The 18,771-nt window shown below is 41.7% G+C and overlaps 1 protein-coding gene across 1 annotated transcript in view; it reads left to right on the forward strand.

The window, feature by feature from the left end:
- Positions 1-6,309: 6,309 nt before the first annotated feature.
- The window catches only part of LOC103061864 (cadherin-like protein 26), a 32,162-nt gene continuing 19,700 nt past the window's right edge, over positions 6,310-18,771 (forward strand). Inside the window, exons 1-3 of the mRNA XM_088153645.1 lie at positions 6,310-6,588; positions 16,500-16,580; positions 17,835-17,948. Of these exons, the coding sequence (XP_088009771.1) occupies positions 6,532-6,588; positions 16,500-16,580; positions 17,835-17,948 (252 nt within the window). The 5' untranslated portion in view covers positions 6,310-6,531. The remainder of the gene's footprint in view (positions 6,589-16,499; positions 16,581-17,834; positions 17,949-18,771) is intronic.

Below are 18,771 nucleotides of genomic sequence, written 5' to 3' on the forward strand. Positions count from 1 at the left end.
TATAATAGAACAAAACTATCCAGTGAAGCAGAAGATGGGAGACCCAGGACAGATCAATATTTTCCCCACACAAAAGATACTTAAATTATGGAATTTGCTATCACAAGATGTAGCGATGGACACTATTCTAGATGTTTTTAAAACAGCATTGGACACATACTTGAAGGATAAGGCTATCAGGGTCTTTTGATCATGCTAATGCTAGGTTACTTCCAGTATCTAATGCAGTATGCCTTTGGAAGCAGGCTCTCGGGAACATGGGTAGAAGGGTACTGTTGCATTCATATCCTATTCACTGACTTTTTAACAGACACGTGGTTGGCTATTGTAGAAAAGGAATTCTGGAATGGATGGGTCCACTATTTTTAAGCAGAGATGCAAGTTTGCCAACAGTGGATGGAATACAACCATTAACGTGCAAGCAGTATGCAGATGGGATATGCAAATTCTTATCTCAGAGGTGGAAGAATAACACCTTCTTTAACCAAACAAGTCAAGGTGAATAGTTGCAACCAGTTATTCGCTGAGGTCTGATGGGTGTATTTTGAAAACAACAGAGAATGAAAAAGGCATTTGGGGTAGACATGCTAAACAAATAAAGGGGCTCAAGGAACACTTCTTGCTTAAAGCTGGTCCAGAAGCCTGGGGGGGCAAAACTAGAGGTATTTTGGCTTGCTGACAATGTATGAGTCAAAACCTCTTGAGGCTTATAGCATATCCCACTCCCTTTGTGAAATTACTTGTCCAATTACTCTTCAGCCACTGGAAGCAGAGGATCCAAAGCTGTCTCTAATTTGCAAGGTTTGTGACTAAAGAAACATTCCCAAATCAAACATCTAGTTATAAGAAAGCTCTTTCCGATATGATGTTCAGAGGTACATCATGATTTCAATCTCGGAGAAGTTATCCAGGGTCCACCAGCCCAATAGCTCCTTCCCTGTAAAAAAATGGCTAAAATCTCATAAGATCACTAAATCTAGTCAGATGTTGGCCCTTGACCCTAAGATGCCATGTGATTTCAGAGCCCTTAGAGACAGATTCAGAAGGTCTGTTTCTTGTTTATTACTTTGATATATTCAATACTTCTATAATATAATCATGGTGGCCCATGATGAATGGTTGAGAGCATTTATTCAGGTTGCAGTATGTAGTAAGGATTTTGTGACTATCTACACTCATATAGTGTACTCACTCATCGTAGTAAATAATTTTGAATAGACAAGCATTCTTTCTCCAAGTACTGTAACTATTCTGCGAAAGTGCTAATAACATGCTTTCAAAATTCCAACTGGTCCAAGAAAGTTGGAGGACTCTCATTCAAGCATTCTGGATGTCCTTCTGAGGACACTTGCAGCAGAGGTATATTGTCTCCCAGCACCTGAGATCGTATTTCTGAAATTTGGTGGGAAAATGCCCAAATTTTGATGGAAAAATCTGAGCCCTTTTGGGATAGCTTTAAAGGTTAGAATGGGAGGATATTTTCTCTGAAAGACCATCCCCACCCTTAAAACCACCCTAAATGGACAAACAATAGCTCATGTGGGGGGGGGGGTTGGATTTTGAAGGGGGGAATGAGAGAGGTTTGCCTTTGACTGAAAATATCAGCCATGCCCCTCTGGCCACTCTACAGCATCAGTAGATTGTCTCCTGCAGCCCTTTGGAAACTCATGAGGATGTGTTTTGGCCCTCATCCACCAAACATTGTCTGTCCGGGTACTATAGTTTCCCTCTTTTACATTGTCTTGGTAAGTATCAGTTTCCTTCCTGGATACATTGTACAAATGAACTTTGTACCTTGAGACTCTTGGTTCCATATGAACTTCCCAGAAGTTCATTAATCTTTCCCTCTTCAGATGTTTACATGTTGTATTGTTTTTAGAAGTTTGGCCCAATGCAACAGAGAAGGGATATTACTGGGAAATAGTCATCCTTTCAGAATACTGAAAGACATAATTCTCCTTAATGTGGTCCCTTTTGCCTCAGGTGACCTTGAATATCTAGGGAATGAAGGAAACTCTTCAATTCTGGGAACCAAGAAGCACATATTTAGCATTTGGTGATGCATCCACATCATTTCTATGCTCCAGTGAGCACCCATGAAGGTTTACCTCAAAAAAATAATATTAGAGATGCTAAAAAGGTACTCACCCTAAAAAAAATTGGCTGAAAAGCAGAATTTCATCTCCTTGAAAATGAACAAAAGGCATTTTATAAACCTATACTGTAGTGTAAACATATAGATAGCACCAGGTTAACACCTTTGATAATTCTAGAGCAGAAAAGGTGGATTTTGAAACATCGTCTTCATACAGGACTGGATATGTTTTGAAGAGGGCTGCACAAAGCTTCAGTGTGAAGAGATGCAATGATATCATCAGATGCTTTTGAATCATTTGGAAGATTTTACATATGCTGTATGCAGACATGATTGATGCTGATTACATGCCATCAAGTCATTCTCAACTCTTAAGTGACCACATAGATAGACTTTCTCCATGCTGGTCTGTCCCTAACCTGGTCCTTCAGCTCTTCCAACAGTGCACTCATTGCTGCTGTAACTGAGTTTCTCCACCTTGCTGCTGGTTGTCCTCTTCTTCTCTTTCCTTACACCGTTCCCAGCATTAGAGCCTTTTCTAGAGAGCCAGTTCTTCACATAATTTGTTTGCTGGCTGGGGAATCCTGGGATTTGAAGTCCACACATCTTCAAGCTGCCAAGGTTGAGAAACACTGCTCTACTCCATTCCCAAAGGGCTCTTGGAAAGAGCTGGATCTTAACAACCTTCCAGAACCCTAACAAGAATGGGCCACCTGCATATCCAGGGACACTTGCAGGGTCCCTAATCATGATCCCCCCCTAGGGTCAGGTGGTGTACTGATAAATAAATGGTTGCATTTCTATTTTAACATGATCTACCACCTTTCCATATAAATGTCATCAGGGCAGCTTCCCCCAATAAAAAGAAACAGGTCCTTTATGCAGAAATGCAGCAATAAAATTAAAGAACATGGAAGAGCACAGGGAATCTGGCAGCCATAAAAGTATCACAGTTTAATCATCTAGTGATTAAACTAGAGTCGTTTCACAGGATGGGCAGTGACAAATTTCATGAATAAATAAAAAATAAATAAATGAAATCTATCTGGCCAGTTTCACAGTTGCCTTGTGACTGTTTTTGATGGTCTCGGTAGCAGCTATATGCCAAGATCTTGAATATAAACCAAGATCAAATGCCTCTGAAAGGAATCCAACATTTGGAGTCTGCTGAGTTCATTCATTCTTTTGAGTTCATCCATTTCCTTGGAATTTAAGGATGACTCTAAATAGAATGAACCTTGAATAAAGACACGCACATCTCATTTACATCCTGCCATGTTTCTGACATTGTAAAAGTTTCCTGTTTGAAGAAATTTCCACCACTACCCCTCACTGCCAAATCTTATGTGACTCTGCAGTTGGAGAACAAAATGAGACCCTTATTGGGTATTCCTGGTGGTGACTAAGTGCAGTTGGAACATGACAGGCCATTCTAGTTACCACTTCAAAAGTTGGGGACCTTGAATCAAAATTTACCTAGCAGTTCTGCCTGGAGTGAGAATTACTGCTTTCCAAACTGCCACCTTCAGCCAAGGCTGTATTAGAGTGGCAAGTGTGAATATTGTGTTAATAATAAGATGTGGGTGGAGAAAAGGTCCCCGAACTTGTGCTGCCAGGAACACTGCTCAAAAATGGTAGTGTGATTTTTTGCCAGCTTTCAGTAGAAGACACCAGATACTGAGATGCAAGTTTACGCAAAGTTTATCTGCAAAGTTTATTTTTGCAGATGAATGACACATTTATAATTATACAAACAGAGTGATATTCCTATCACGCGAAGCCACAGTGTTGGTACCTAAGCTTTCTTGAATGAGCCACATATTGCATTAGGCTACTGTGGTGAAGGAAAAACACCAGCCTCCTCATAAGTAAGCCATAGCTCCTGAGTGTAAGCGCTGCAGACTCAGGGCTGGCTGAGCTTAAAGGTTGCTTTGTCAAAAGGGCAGATGTGGGAGTTGGAGGAGAAGGGCAGGATCAGCAGCTGTAGCAGAAGAGGAAGAGAAAGAGAAAGTGCCAGCAGGAATGACCCTTATCAAGGCTTGTATAAACAGACACTCCTGCCCTTCTACGCTGCCTGTTGGGACCCAGCTTATTTTTTTAGGCACAGAACAGATCTGATTAATCTGATTAGAAAGCCTTCCGTGGAAAAAAGGAAGGGTTCAGAGATTTCTAAAGAAAGGAGTTGCCTTTATTGCAACACCCATTACATCTACTGGTGCAAAAGGGAGGATCACAAGTTTCAAACTGCTGCTCCCTGTCCCATTTTTTCCCTTGGTTTTGAGACAGACAGACAGACAGATTTGATGATATTACTTCTGAGTTCTTGGTTTGGGCTGCTGACAAGCCAAAGGGTGGGGTTTTGTTTTCAATCCCTGACTCTGAATGCTGAGGGGTCTGGGGAGTCCTGAGAGGAGACAAAGAGAAAAAGATAAGAAATCAGCTTGTTGGACTCTATGTGTCCAGATTAAAGACCAAGCCTTTTAAAAGTAAATGGGAGGACTACAAAGTGAACTTATTCGATCAGGGTTAAATATATACATATTGTGGTTTCTGGTACCTGTTAATGGAATTTCTTTATGACCAGGACTGAATGATGATGCTTTAAAGATTTGTTTACAACTGGGGAGAGATTTCTTTTGCTTTATCTTTTACCGAAAGTGATTAAGTTGGAGCGTAAAATGGATTTATTTCATTACGATTGACATATATATACACACACAGTATATCTTAAAGATAAATACATAAATAAAATTTTTGGTAGCTCCTAATGGACTCTTGCTGAATAGAACTGAATGATGAATTTTTATAATTTATTGATAGGAGATAAGTTGGGGAAGAAGAGATCTTTTTATTATTGAAATACTAGAGAAGGTGTTAAGTTATGGGAGTTGTTTATACTTGTCTGGAGGGAGGAGAATCACTTTTATATTTTTCTTTTTTCTTTCTCTCTTTGCATTTTTCTTTTCCTCACTTTTTATATTTCTCTTAGTTTCTATTACTCTTTTATCTTTGTGTTTGTGAACTTTAATAAAATTATTACGGAAACGGTCTGGGGAGAATAAACTACAGCAGGTTCCCTACATCTTTGGAGTCCAGCATTTGATTTCTATTACTCACAAAAGAGCTCCCCACATTTCTGTCTATCAGGGACTTTGCCACAGCCACAAACAAGTCACCCACGTTGTGCTTTACCACAAGAGGCAAACCCAACCCTGCTTTGTGTTTTTCACTCCTGCTATGTGGCTCCCCTTACTTGTGTAAAGCAAAGTACTCCAATCTAGGAAAGTCAGATCTCCTTCATCGAGCTCAGCTTCTGCTGACTTCAGGGTCACACCTGTGTAATCTTGGCAACGGTACCAGAAGTGGTTTGCTAATGTCTTCTCCCAAGAAAACAGCTTTGTTTCCCCAATCTAGCCTCCACCTCTGTGGATCTCCTGGTGGTCTCCCATCCAAACTAAGCAGGCTCAACCCTACCTATATTACAAGCCCAGACAGGTTGGCCAGATGGCCCTAACCACACATTTGGAGGGCATGAGGTTAGTTAAGCCAACGAAGTGTATGCAAATGTAAGGTTTGCAACCCTGAATCCCAGAGAAATCCAGTGCCAAGAATTCAGGAGGAGGCTCTTAGAAAGAAACAGCTCTTTATTTGGCCGAGTAAAGGAAGCTGGGTGGTCAATAACCCAAGGCATAGGCAGCAAACATGCCAGGGTTTTGCCACACCACCGGAAATACAAGCTCAGTTTTTATAGTTGACAAGGACAAGGCAGTTTGAACTGCAGTTTGAACCGGTTTGGCTGTAAACCCTTTCCTGGAGACCCTCAAGGTATCCTGCGTGTGTCCCTCTCGCTTTGAGCTAGTGGTGTTTTCCTAGCGCGGCTGCAAAGGCAACCCCCCCCCCCTTCACAAACAAGTGTTTAAGGCAGAGATTAGTCTTGTGTAGGTAGATACCAGCTATATATATCGCAACTGTTTAATAGTATGGAAAGGCATTCTGCATGCGGTCCATGATATTCTTGCTTTGAAAGCCAGCCACAAAAAGTCCTGCAAACTTTTGCTAATTTCTACCTCGCTATTGAGTCGTGTTTTACGCTTATTCTTGCTTTTAAAAGAAGGATAAAACGGATAACTGTATTTCCTTAAACCGTAGCTGATATCAGGGCAATTAGGTGAGAGGGCAGGGCGGGGCGACGCCCGATGCTCCATCCCTGGAAGCAGCATTTTCTGTTTTAATCTCAGCGCACCTTCGGCGACTCTGCAATCCCCCGCCGAGGTGGCGCGGGCTGAAGGGATCCATCCCCGCGCGGTTCCCGGAGCATCTGCCGGCCTCTGTCTGGGAGAAGGCGGTGGGGTCGTCCTCCTCGGCCTCCGGAAAGAGACGGCCGCAGCAAGAGAAAGCCGACGCAGAGAAGCAAGAGACAGCCGAGCGGGGCCAGGATGCCGGCTTCGGCCCGGCGCAAGTGGGGCTCTGGCGCCGCGCCTTTCCTCCTGGCGGTACGAAGGGGACGCGATGGGGAGGCGGGGAGGAACCGGAGAGCGCCGCCGCTGCTGCTGCTGGGCCCCCTTGACCCACGGCTTGCCCGCCAGAGCCGGCTGCGGTACGGGCAGCAGCGGTGGCGGCGGCGGCGGCGGCGGCGGCAGCCCCAGCCGGGGGTTTCCCACGCGGGACTGAGACCCTCCTTCGCCAGGGAAAGCCCCAACTGCAGGTGGGTCCTCTCCTTTCCCATTGTGTGCTGCTGGCCTTGGCAACCTGGGGCGGGAGTGTTGGGCACTGTTGTTGCCCGGTTGCTGTCCTAGCCGTTTCTTCCGGTGGTCAATTTGGCTGGCACTTCTTAGTTCCACAGAGGACAATGCTGGAAAGTTTGGATTCTGTGAGGACGATCAGAATAGAATCGGTGGACTTCTTTATGCAGCAGAGCGTCTTGAAGCCTGGCCAGCAAAGGGACAAGGTTGTCCTCCAGACCAGAAGTGGGCTTCATAGCCATTAGGCCTGGCTAGCTGTGGTAGCAAGTAGGTGGTAGTAAGGGTGGGGATCGCTCTACGGCTTAATAAAGCGAATCATGGATCTTCCTGAACCAGAAATTAATTTTCAGCTTGAAATGCTCTTTCTGCCTCTACATGTGCTTGTGGAAGGAGTTGTAATCTGAGTCAAGTATATTTGCTTGTGACTTGCAAGGCATTATGTTACAAGTGTATTAGGATCTTCCCTTTTAACCATTATGTTTTAAGGCAATGCATGATGGTAAATCTTGCAAAATCAGCCAGGTTAACAATTGTAAGCTGACACCATAACTGGAAAACTGGATAATAACAACTAAGTTCTTAAGATGTCTGAGTTCATAAATATTGGCCCCAATTCATACCAGTGGTGGGTCTTTTCATGGAGAAGGTTCATGCTTTTGGCAAAACTCACGACCTGCTGCAAAGGATTTAAGACATGTTCAGTTATGGCCACCTGACAGATCGCTTTGCACATTCTCTGCATTTAGTGATGCCTCCATTGCCCCATGAAGTTGTTTCAGAGCTTTTTGTCACATCTCAGCTGGAGTAGCAACTTTTTGAGAATTGCAGCCTCCATGATGCACCCTTTCCAGATCCCTGGAAAAGTACTGCTTTCCTTACGTCCCAAGGACACTCTGCAGCAGCTTTCCTGGGCCCTATATGGTATGGTGCTTATCTCTAGCAAGGGAAACTTGTGCAGAATATTTCAGAGTATTTATTTATTTAGGGTGTTTAGATGTTGCTCAATAGCAGAAAAGCTCTGAGTGGCTTACAGTAATAGGAAAGTAAAATAGAACCAAAAGATCCCCATGCCCCACAACCCAATTACAAGCAACGTCCTAACAGCTGGTAGACCCACCATACCATCAATCCTCAAAATTTTTCTGGAACAGCCATGTCTTGGCAGCTTTCCTGAATGCCAAAGAGGATGATGCTGACCTGGCCTTGTGGGGAGCATCATTCCTAAGGAGAGGGACAGTTACTGAAAGAAGATTGTATCGTGGTCCCTGATGATGCTAATCCCTCAAAGAAGGACTTGAAGGAAGCTTTTCCTACTAGGTCTTATTTGATGGGCTGAATCTCCTGGGAGAAGGTGGTTCTGCAGAAATTCAGACCCTGTGCTATGTAGGGCTGTCAAAGTGGCAACCAGAGTAGGAAGTCACCCAGCTTTGTATAGCTTGCTGCGTGTTGGAGATCTTTACCTTTTCCCATGTATAGGAAGTCTTGATAGGATTTTTCACTCTAGCTTTGTCTCCAAACTGATGCTTTCCTGAAATCTTGGACTACAGCTTGCTTCTCCATCATTACTGACTAGGGAACAGCAGGGATTGTAATCCAAGATGCTTGGAGAATACATACTATAGAAGTATCATGCTGAGCTTGTATCTTTCTCTTGCATAGCAAGGCATATATTTGATCTCTATAAAAGATCTTGACTTTCAGTCAGCTGCACAAACCTGACTTCTGCAGAATCATACAAATTTACAACTCAGCTTGTAAACTGCAAGTTAATTCCTACCTCACCTGTTTATGATTTCTTCTCTGCTGTTAATTAAGTATTGGCTTCTTCTTGTAATCACAGTCCATTCACGTTTTTTCCTGTTATGAGTCACAAACAGCAGGTTATTCATTTATAAAGCATAATATCATTCATTTTTATTGCACTATTTAATCAGCACAAATCGAAGGGCAAACTTGGAGTTATTTGTCTATATTGGTGTACAGACTAAACCAGTAGGATTAAAAAGAAGTAAAAGAGTACATATAAGAAAACATTCAGATTAACACGTTAGAATAATAAAAGGGTATCCTTAAAAATGAAACCAAACTAAAAAAGGGAAGAAATTAAGATAATTATCAACCAATAAAAGAGCAACTAAAAAGTATGTATTGATTTATATTCCCATTTTTATTTTTGGTCACCTCAAGACAGCATACATAGTTAATGCTCCTGTCTTCCTCCTAACAACCACCCTGTGTGATGGGTTGGGCTGTGAGAGAGTGACTGCCCCAAAGTCACCCAGCTGGCTTTCATGCCTAAGGGAGAACTGGAACTCACAGCACCATAGCCACTACACCAAACTGGTTCTTGATTTAAGGATGGTGGGCTTCACTTATGAATAGGCATCTAACAAACATAACAGGAATATCCTATCCTATCCTATCCTATCCTATCCTATCCTATCCTATCCTATCTCATATCTCCAATAGAAGACAATATCTGTAGCTCAGGGCTGAACTGTGGAGTCCGTGGTGCTCTCGGGGCTTGGTTGTTTTCTTGCAGATGTTTCATTACCCAACATCTGCAAGCAAACAACCAAGCCCAGAGAGCACCAAGGACTCCACAACATAATAACCAACAAAGTAAGTACAAAACAAAACACTAATTCCCCTAAAAGGCTAGTAGGAAAATAATCAGGTATAGACTTAACCCTGGAGATAAATCATATCTAGCTGACCATGGTCAATTGAATTCAGCTGCCCTTAGTTACCATGTGCTAGTTGTTCCTTTTAGAGTCCTTCATAGCATTGGATCTGGTTTCTTGATGGACCACTTTTCTCCCATTGTTTCTGCCTGCCCTGTACGTTTGGGCAGAGTGGATGTGCTCCAGGCCCCACCTATTAAACACTGCCATCTTGTGTGACTAAGGAAGCGTGACTTCTTGGTTGCGGCCCCCACCCTCTGGAGCAGCATCCCCCGGAGATACGGATGGTGCCCTCTTTCCTGGGGTTCCAAAAAGCACTAAGGATCTGGCTTTGGTCTCAGGCCTGGGGTGAATGTGTTTGGGGGCCTTATCACGCCTTATTTTAATAGTTGTTTTTAGGCTGGTCTGCCTTATTTTGTCTTGTCAATGTTTTTAATTGTTTTAATGCAGTATTATATTTTGTAAGCTGCCCAGAGTCTGCTGGAGTGGGCGGCTGTAATTAATGGAATAAATAAATCAGTCAGTCATGGGTTCAGGAGCCATCAGTCAGCCAGGGTCTGGCAGCTATGAGGGTCTCAACAGAAAGGAACCGGCTCTGACTTAACCCTAGCAAGACAAAGTGGCTTAGGGGTTTTGGCCCCCTTGGATCTGGAGAATGGGCATCTGGAGAATGTCATCTTTGACTTTCAGCAAGGTAGCACTTCCCTGGACAGAGCTGGTGTGCAATTTGGGGGCCCTCCTGGACTCGTGGTTCCTGCTTGAGAAGCCGGTGATAGCTGTAATGGTGGGGGGGAGGCTTTGCACAGATCCATCTTGTGTGCCAATTGCACCTGTTCCTAGACTGGGAGGACTTGGTTACGGTTAGTCATTCCTGCTCACTTCCTGGTTGGATTACTTCAATGCCCTCAACATGGGGCTATCTTTGAAAATCATCCAGAAATTGTTTCAGAATGTGGCATGCACAGTCTGGGGTGCCCCTCCATTTGCTATAGTACACTGTTGCTGCACAAGCTGCACTGGCTTCCAGTTTTTTTCTGGGTGCAATTCAAGGTGCTGGTTATTACCTTTAAAGCCCTGCGTGGCCGGGGACCAGATTATTTGCAGGACCACCTCTTCCTGAGGGTATCTGCCCATTCCACCGGGCAGATAGGATGGGCACGCTCCAGGTTCCTTCCCTTAAACATTGCCACCTAAGGGAACCCTGGAGCCATGCCTTCTCCATAGTGGCCCCTGTCCTGTGGTGTACCTTCCCCCTGAGATCCAGCAAGCCCCTACTCTCCTAGCCTTCTGGAAGGCCTTAAAAAGCTGGTTTTTCTCTCAAGCTTTGGGATCAGTGATTGTAATTGTTGATGAGTTGCAAAGTGTTGTTTAGGGTGCTGGGATCTGTTTTCTTGGATGTTGGTTTTATTCTCCTTTTCAGTTTTTAGTATTGTTTTGTGAGCTGCCCAGAGTTGTGGTGCATAAAGTTGGCCTTTGGTTACCCTAAAACAAAAGTGGTATTGTTTACTAAATACATATAATCTGTAACTGAAAGTTGATGATTAACGGCATCAATATAGAACAGTCAAAGGTGTCAAACTTCTGATAAGTAATAAGAGATACTTATTATTCCTCTTTACAAGCCTATAACACTGCTAATGTTATTTTACAATTTGCTAGTACCCATAACCATATTAATGTTCTTCCTGCCCTACATTCATTGAAAACCTAGCACTGAGCTTCTTGCTTTATGATTCTCAGATCTGCTGCTATAAGTTGGGCAAACCAAGTTCATAAGAGGTATTCTTCAGGTCCCTGGATGCCACTTGTAAAGTCTGTGGCATTTCTTTTAAGGATGGTTTAGTTTAGTTTATCATTGATTAGCCATTAGGCCATATCAAGATACAGAGTATAAAACATATAAAACATAAGGCATTATTAAGACCATATTTTAAAAATAGGATAAGAGAAACAAATTAAAATTAAAATTAAAAAAGAAAAAAGATGCAGATCATACTTCTGTATCACCCCTACAATTTACTCTGATCAGATCCACATATGCAGATCTCAATTGTACTGTTTTGTTCAAATAAAGGGCCGTATTATATGTAATTTTTGAATTCTGACCACACATTAAATATGTTGTTTTAATATAAGGATCCCAATAGATCATTCGTCTAATATGTGGTCCAAGATACTGATCCCTCTCTTTTTTATACACTTGGCATTCAAATAATATATGTGTTATGTCTTCTATCTTTGGAGCTCTGCAAATACAAGTGCATTCATTATATAAGGGACTTGGTTAAATCTTCCATATTTAACCATTGTGTCCAACTGCTCAAATCTTGCTTGAGCAAATACCACCTTAAGATATTTGGGCATTTCTTTGTTTAAATACTTGGCAATTTGGAAGGTGCATTTATAACAGCTCATCCATTTCAGTGAGCCAACCTTACTAAGGGTGGCTATATCTTTCTGTGCTTCTGTATCCAAAATTCTTTATGCAGCAATCTTTTTAGCTTGTTCTCCGGAAACAGTTGGACATGAGACAGGGAGACCACAGCTCCTAATGTGATTTGTCAATTGTACTATCCAAGAAGTCTGTAATTGAGATTTTGTCTGTTCTAACAAACACAATTTTGGGAGTCTGTCAGTTGCCATAGCACTGATTTTGCACCAATAATTATAAGCCCTGATTTTAGACAAAGAACAAATTGTATGGATTCCCAGTTTGGTTCTCACTGCAGAAGCTGAAGTTCTTTTATCCACACCCAGGATACTTCTCAGATGCTGTGACTGCATTTGTTCTAATAGTGATATGCATTTAAAACCCCAAACCTCAGCGCCATATAAGAGCATAGGAGTAACCTTGTAGACTGTGATAATTGGGGCTAAGGAGCCTGGATAGCTATGATTTATTAATTTGAGCAGTAAATTCATACGTGCCCTTGCTCTAAGCGAGCTCCTTTGTTGATGCGGAAGCCAAGATCCAGTCTCAGAGAAGACTACCCCTAGATAAGGGAAGGTATTAACTTGCTCTATTGTCTCACCATCTAATAGCCATCTATGGTTATGATATCGTTTTCCAAAGACCATCATTTTTGACTTTGATTTATTAATGATTAGAGAATTATTATGACGGTAGGAGCCAAGTCTTCTTAACAACCTATGCAACCTACTTGCGAATATGATAGTAAAATCGTATCATCAGCATGTAGCAAGTTGTTACAATACATGTTTAACACCTTGGGCATATGTACTTCAGGGTCCTTCATTAGTCCTGGTAAGTCGTTAATATATAGGCTAAATAACAATGGTGCAGGTATGCATCCTTCTCTTACTCCTTTACAAGTATCAATCCTTCTTGTTATGGCTCCATTAATCCCAAACTGCACTCTCAAACTAGTGCTTGTATAAAGGGCTTTGATCAACGCCAGCAGTCTGGGTTCCATTTTGAGGACAGTCAATTTCCTCCATAATATTTCTCTATTTACTGTGTCAAATGCTGCACTAAGATCTACAAAGGCAGCAAACAGTTGTTTCCCCTTACTGGTATATTTTGTAACTAGATGGTTCAGGACAAAGCAGTTATCAATAGTAGATCGTCTCTGTCTAAAGCCAGCTTGTTCTTCCGTGAGAATACACTTTTCATCTACCCAACTCTCAACTCTACTCAAAAGGAACCTAGCATATATTTTAGCCACAATATCTATTAGGCTAATGGGTCTGTAATTGCTAGGGTCCTTTTTATTCCCTTTTTTGTATATAGAAACTACTATTGCCAACTTCCACCCAGCTGGGATATGGCAGGTATTATTTATATGTGTAAATAAACCTGCCAATAGAGAACTCCACCAGTCGGGATATTTTTTGAATAGCTCAGCCGGTAGAAAGTCCTCCCCGGGGGCTTTATTGCTCTTCAAACCTTTTATGATAGATTTGATCTTGTTTTCTAATACTGGTGGCCAAAGAGGTGAGGCTTCAGTAAGAGATAAATCACTACTTAGAAACTGTTTCTCAACAGGTTCTGATAGAGCAAACAGGTCATGATAGTAGTTTTTCCATTCCTCGGCAGAGATTGGTATATTGAATGCAAAACTCTGTTCTTTCAGGATTCCGGCTACAGAATGCCAAAATATAGCCGAGTTATGACTTTTTGCTGACAGCTCAAGTCCAGACCAAATTGAGGCAGCATAGCTTTTTTTTTCTTTGATGTAATGAGTTTCTTATATTTGTTGTCGATACTTCCTGTGTATACACAGTTGTTATAAAGTTCAGCTTTCCTTTCTCTAGGTTGTGACTGCTGATCTTCTTTATCATAGGAGTCATTATTCAACAAACTCTGATTCGGTATTGATGACTCTGTATCTGTGAGCCCAGTACCTACTGCTAATGACAATAGACTCAGAGTATCCTTCTCATTTGCTGAGCCTGAGGACAAGTAAGGTCAGATTCCTCTGCGTAATATTGGCTTGCAATGGTGAGTGGCAAGGTATGGATAGAATATCTTCTTGAGAAGTAAGGTCAGAGTTGTGGACAATGCTGGGGTCAGCTGGTGGAAGCAATTCTGGAGATTGCTCAGACTGATACTCAGAAGCCAGCAATATTAGGTCATCAGCTACAGACTTACCTTCCAAATAGTTAAGTGAAGATTGTGCTACATTGACCCGTTGGATGTCCCTTTTTTTGGTATAGTTTTGCTTTGGGCTGGCACACCTTCTTCTTTTATTTGTTGGGGATTTTGTGCTCTCAGAGGCTGGACTTAGCAGCACTTCCATGGAAGAGCAGCTAGAAGGAAGTAAGGTGTTAAGAGTCTCAGTTGCAGTGGTGGCTGACGGCAGCATAGATTTAACTGTTTCAAGCTTGCTTAAGATCAGTTGTTGTTCCTTGGGGGGGACAGTGGCAAATAGTTGAGTTAAGTCTTCCTCATCTTCGAAAAAGTCATCTATAACCAGTGCCTTTCCTTTAATTAGATCTGGGGCATCTCCTTCTTTACGTTTTTCCTGTTCTGACCTTGGCAATAAAGGAGTTCTCCATTTTATAGATAGTGGACAGCTGTGATTAGAGGCTCTAGAGCAGTGTGGTCCAAACTTGGCCACTTTAAGATGAGTGGACTTCAACTCCCAGAATTCCCCAGCCAGCATGGCTGGCTGGGGAATTCTGGGAGTTGAAGTCCACTCATCTTAAAGTGGCCAAGTTTGGACAACACTGCTCTAGAGCTTGTACCATCCTCCCTCACTGGCTTGGCTTTCCTCTCAGAATTTAGCAAAGGCTGGATGCAGCTGTTGTAAAAAACACGTATTGGCAGAATATGGAAGTTCCTTAAACAGTTCTTAATTTGAAAAGCATTGATGGAAGAGTAAGCTGCCTAAAAATTAACATTATCCTTTTAAATCCATGCCTGCTAGGAAGCCAGGAGATTTCTGTGAGTTCATTAGAGTATGCCCTACATCAAAGAAGTGGAGAAAGGGAGTTTAATATTACCAATCTGCCACCTGCCCTTATTCAAAGGCATATCAGCAACTTGAAGCAAGATCCTGTGTCTCTGCAAGATTAGTTTCTCCCCAATATCTTCTTTAACTGGAAATTTTTGTACAGACTGTACTGTCCATGGGTTAGTAGTAAGTTTTGGAATGTATGAATTGCTATTTGTTTCCTTAACTGATTTGGGGATATGCTTTTCTATTAAAGTCTTTAATTCTGTTTTTTTGTGTGTGAGCATCCAGAAGCTGATCGAATATAGCAATGACTGTTTGAGCTGTTAAGAGGCAATTTTTAGCAACCAGATCCAGGTCTCCATCTAAATTCTTCCTGATAAAAACACCATCCTCCCCTCTATCTCCGAGTAGAGCCTTATTTTCAGAGTAAGGGCAATCATCCACTTCCCAGTCCAAAGAGGAGTGAGAATTGTTAACGGAGGCTACAAGGGGAGAAGGAGAAGGAAAAGGAGACCTACACTCTGTGTACTTAAGCTGCAGTAGGTTGGGTTGCCTAAAAGTCATTGAAGCCTTGTCTTGTTTCGGGTTTCCTCTCAGCTGGATCTCCGGTTTGTGCCTCCTTTTAATCTTTCTTTTCAAATCCTTTTTTTGTTCCTGCTTTATAATTTTGCTTCCTTGGTAACTGTTTGAAGTTAGGGTAGCAAACTAATTACTAAAACTACTTGAATAACACTAAAGAAAAACACTAAAATGAGTAAAAGTTCAAGAGCGCTTTACAGAGCTGTCACTCTATCACCATCTTGGATCCACCCCTTTTAAGGATAGTAATTTCCTGCTTCATGAGTAAATTGTCACCTCTATTTTAGTTGAGGATAATCCTCTGTTCTGTTCCTTGGACAAAACTTAATGTATGGTATCGTGGTCTCAGCCTGCGAAGTAAGCAGAGTCCAATCTGGTTAAAACTTGCATGGGAGACGCTAGAGAATACTAGGGCTGTAGGCTAAACTGGGAATTTGAAAATCATCACAGAAGACATGCCAGGTCCATGACACTGCCAAGAAAACTACACTGTATCCATGTATAAGAGTCCAGCTGAGCTCCGGGCATCATTATATTTTACTGTAAATCAAATAATGGAAGGGGGAAATCACTTGTAAATGGATATATTTGATCAAACACTAGGCAACAGTGGGTTACAGGTTTGTGGTTGAATTCTCATGTAATATTTAGCCAGGATTTTTAACCTTCATTTAAACATCATGATGCTAAATGATAATATGGTTTATATCTTTTTTGTTTCAGTATGAGTGTAAGCTGTACTATGTTTAACTTTATAAGGTGATGAGGTTACTACAGCTTTTTCAGCAAACCACAGCTAAAATATCTTGAGTTAGTTCAGTAAGGAGACTCAATTGAAGAGAGAAACAAATGAAACACTTGGTGGTGTAGTGTCATGTAGGGACCTGGCCTGTGTATCTATCATCTCATAATGTTAAACACACCTTTGCTACAACAATTATCTCAATTCTTATTTTAGTTCTTTTTCCTGTCCATTAAGGTTCTTGCCATCCATAGCTTCCATTATACCCTGGGCAAGGATGTCAGTGTAAATAAGGACCATTTCAAGAGAAGCAATCAGGTGGGTACACCATCAAGTCCTTCAGTGAAGCACTTTCATTTAAAATGCAAATTGAAATTCCCAGTAAAATTAAGTATTATTGTTCCTTTGAATCGGAATATATTCTGAAATGAAATATGGATTAGATTCACACAAGGATGAACTTAATCTGAAAGTTTAGTGAAGGCTAAGTGAAGTGCAGCTGCTCATCTTCTCAAACAAATAGACCATATTAGGACTTAAAATCATGGCTGATTTCTCATGACATTCTGAACCACCTGTTTTAGCATATTGAATGACTACAGCAGTGAATCTCCGGCTATATGTTGATAAGCTTGAGCAGATTTTAGGTCTGTGATCTGTGATTTTCACACAAACCTCCAAATTCTGCTTCAAAAAATTCAGGCTCAAAACCCATTGAATTGGGGGCTGCTTGATTTTTTGCTCTCATTCCCCCAACTGCCCCCTGATAAAAGGTACAAAACGGAGGGTTAATTCACCTCACATGTCTATTTTGCAACTCTTTTTTTAAAATAATGGGCAGAACATTTCCTATGCCATCCCTCAGTTATATTGCCCTGCCATTACATTCTCCTACTGCCCCTTGGAAGTAATCTTTAAATGGCTTTCCCTCATCAGAAACAAGACTTGCCCTTTTTTGACCTTAGGGGGTGGTTGTACCTGGCTGGCCTATTTAAGGCTTCAAAGTGTGAAGGGTTGGACCTAGTTAGTATTTGGACTACAGGTCATCAGGGGATCCCAAGGCTAGACTAACCAGGGGAGCCAAAAACTATCCCAAAGGCCTTCTGCACTGTTGCCCAGAAAACTGTATTGATTATATGTCCAAGGAGTCAAATTCAACTTGAAGGAGGCTGTCTGTACTTGCCCTTGTTTGAGGTCTCCAGTCATATGTATATATGTCATTTAGAGCCTGTGCTGAAAAAGGTTATTGCATATCAGTGCAGAAATGAACCTTAGTTCTGTCTAACTCAGTACTATGGACACTGACTGGCAGCATCTTTGCAGCACTGCAGGCAGAATCCTCTCCATTCTTACCTAGAGATGTTGAAGTCTATCCTGCAACCTTCTATCTGAACTGTAGACATTCTTTCCAAGAGTTGTAGTTGCTTGTGATTGTGTATCCTCAATTGCTGATCCCAGGCAAGCTTTCAGAATGCTTCAGAACATGATCTGAAGATCTTCTGCTCAGTAATTTGGATTGTAGAAGGGCATGTCACAAGAGGTAGATATATAACTGAACCCTTTCATTCATAGGATGGGGGCCCATTCCACAGTCTGCATTCTTTGCATCGTGTGAAACGGAAATGGCACTATAACATCCTTGAAGTTGAAGAAGAAGACAAGAATTTCCCAAAACTGATTGGAGGGGTAAAAACAAAAATGTTGCTATTTATTTGTTTGTTTGTTTATTTATTTATTTATTTGATTTATAGGATTACCCAACTGAAACAGTGTGGCTCTGGGTGGTGTACAACTTATATTTAGTTGCTTCATAATTTTTTTTTCTAATTTTGCTACTTCTTACTTCTGCTAAGAAGATTGATAGTTCCTGATTCCTCAATCTTTCAGTCCCACCCTGTTTGTTGAATCTATGTACATGCTTAATTTGAGGGTTTCTTTTAAGTAGTTTTGCAGAAAATAAAAACCCAAGTGAAAATCAACAAAGAGAGTTGAAATAATGTATAACCAGGTTAGAGGGAATTTATTCCTGTAAAATCTGGTGATGATAACCAGTAATGTGAATAGTATAGTATGTAGGAGGATTGGTTACATTCAAGGAGGACAGGTCTGTCAAGGGGTATTAATCTTGCAGACTCACAGTGACCCCTGAATACAAGTTGAAGAGCAACAGCAGGAGAAGTTGGACTTCTGTCTCCTGTTTGTGAGCACCTGATTGGCATCTCATTGGCCCCTGTAACTCATTGCTGGACTAAGGTGGGTCTTAACCTGATCCAGCAGGCCTGTTCTTAAGGGACTATGTATATGATCCCAGAGAACCAGTTTGGTGCAGTGGTTAAAGGCAGTGGGGTCAGAAAACAAGACTTTCTGTGAGTTTTAATCCTGCCTTGGGCATGAAGTCAGCTGGGGTGACTTTGGGGCAGTCACTCTCTCTCAGCTTTAAGAAGAAGGCAAAGGCAAATTGCATCCAAAAAATGTTGCCAAGAAAATTTCATGGACTTCTCCATGCAGT

Source organism: Python bivittatus, unplaced genomic scaffold, assembly GCF_059951505.1.
Source record: "Python bivittatus isolate LINGU-HERP-01145 unplaced genomic scaffold, Pbiv_v1 ctg000700_np1212, whole genome shotgun sequence".
Classification (NCBI taxonomy): Eukaryota; Metazoa; Chordata; class Lepidosauria; order Squamata; family Pythonidae; genus Python; species Python bivittatus.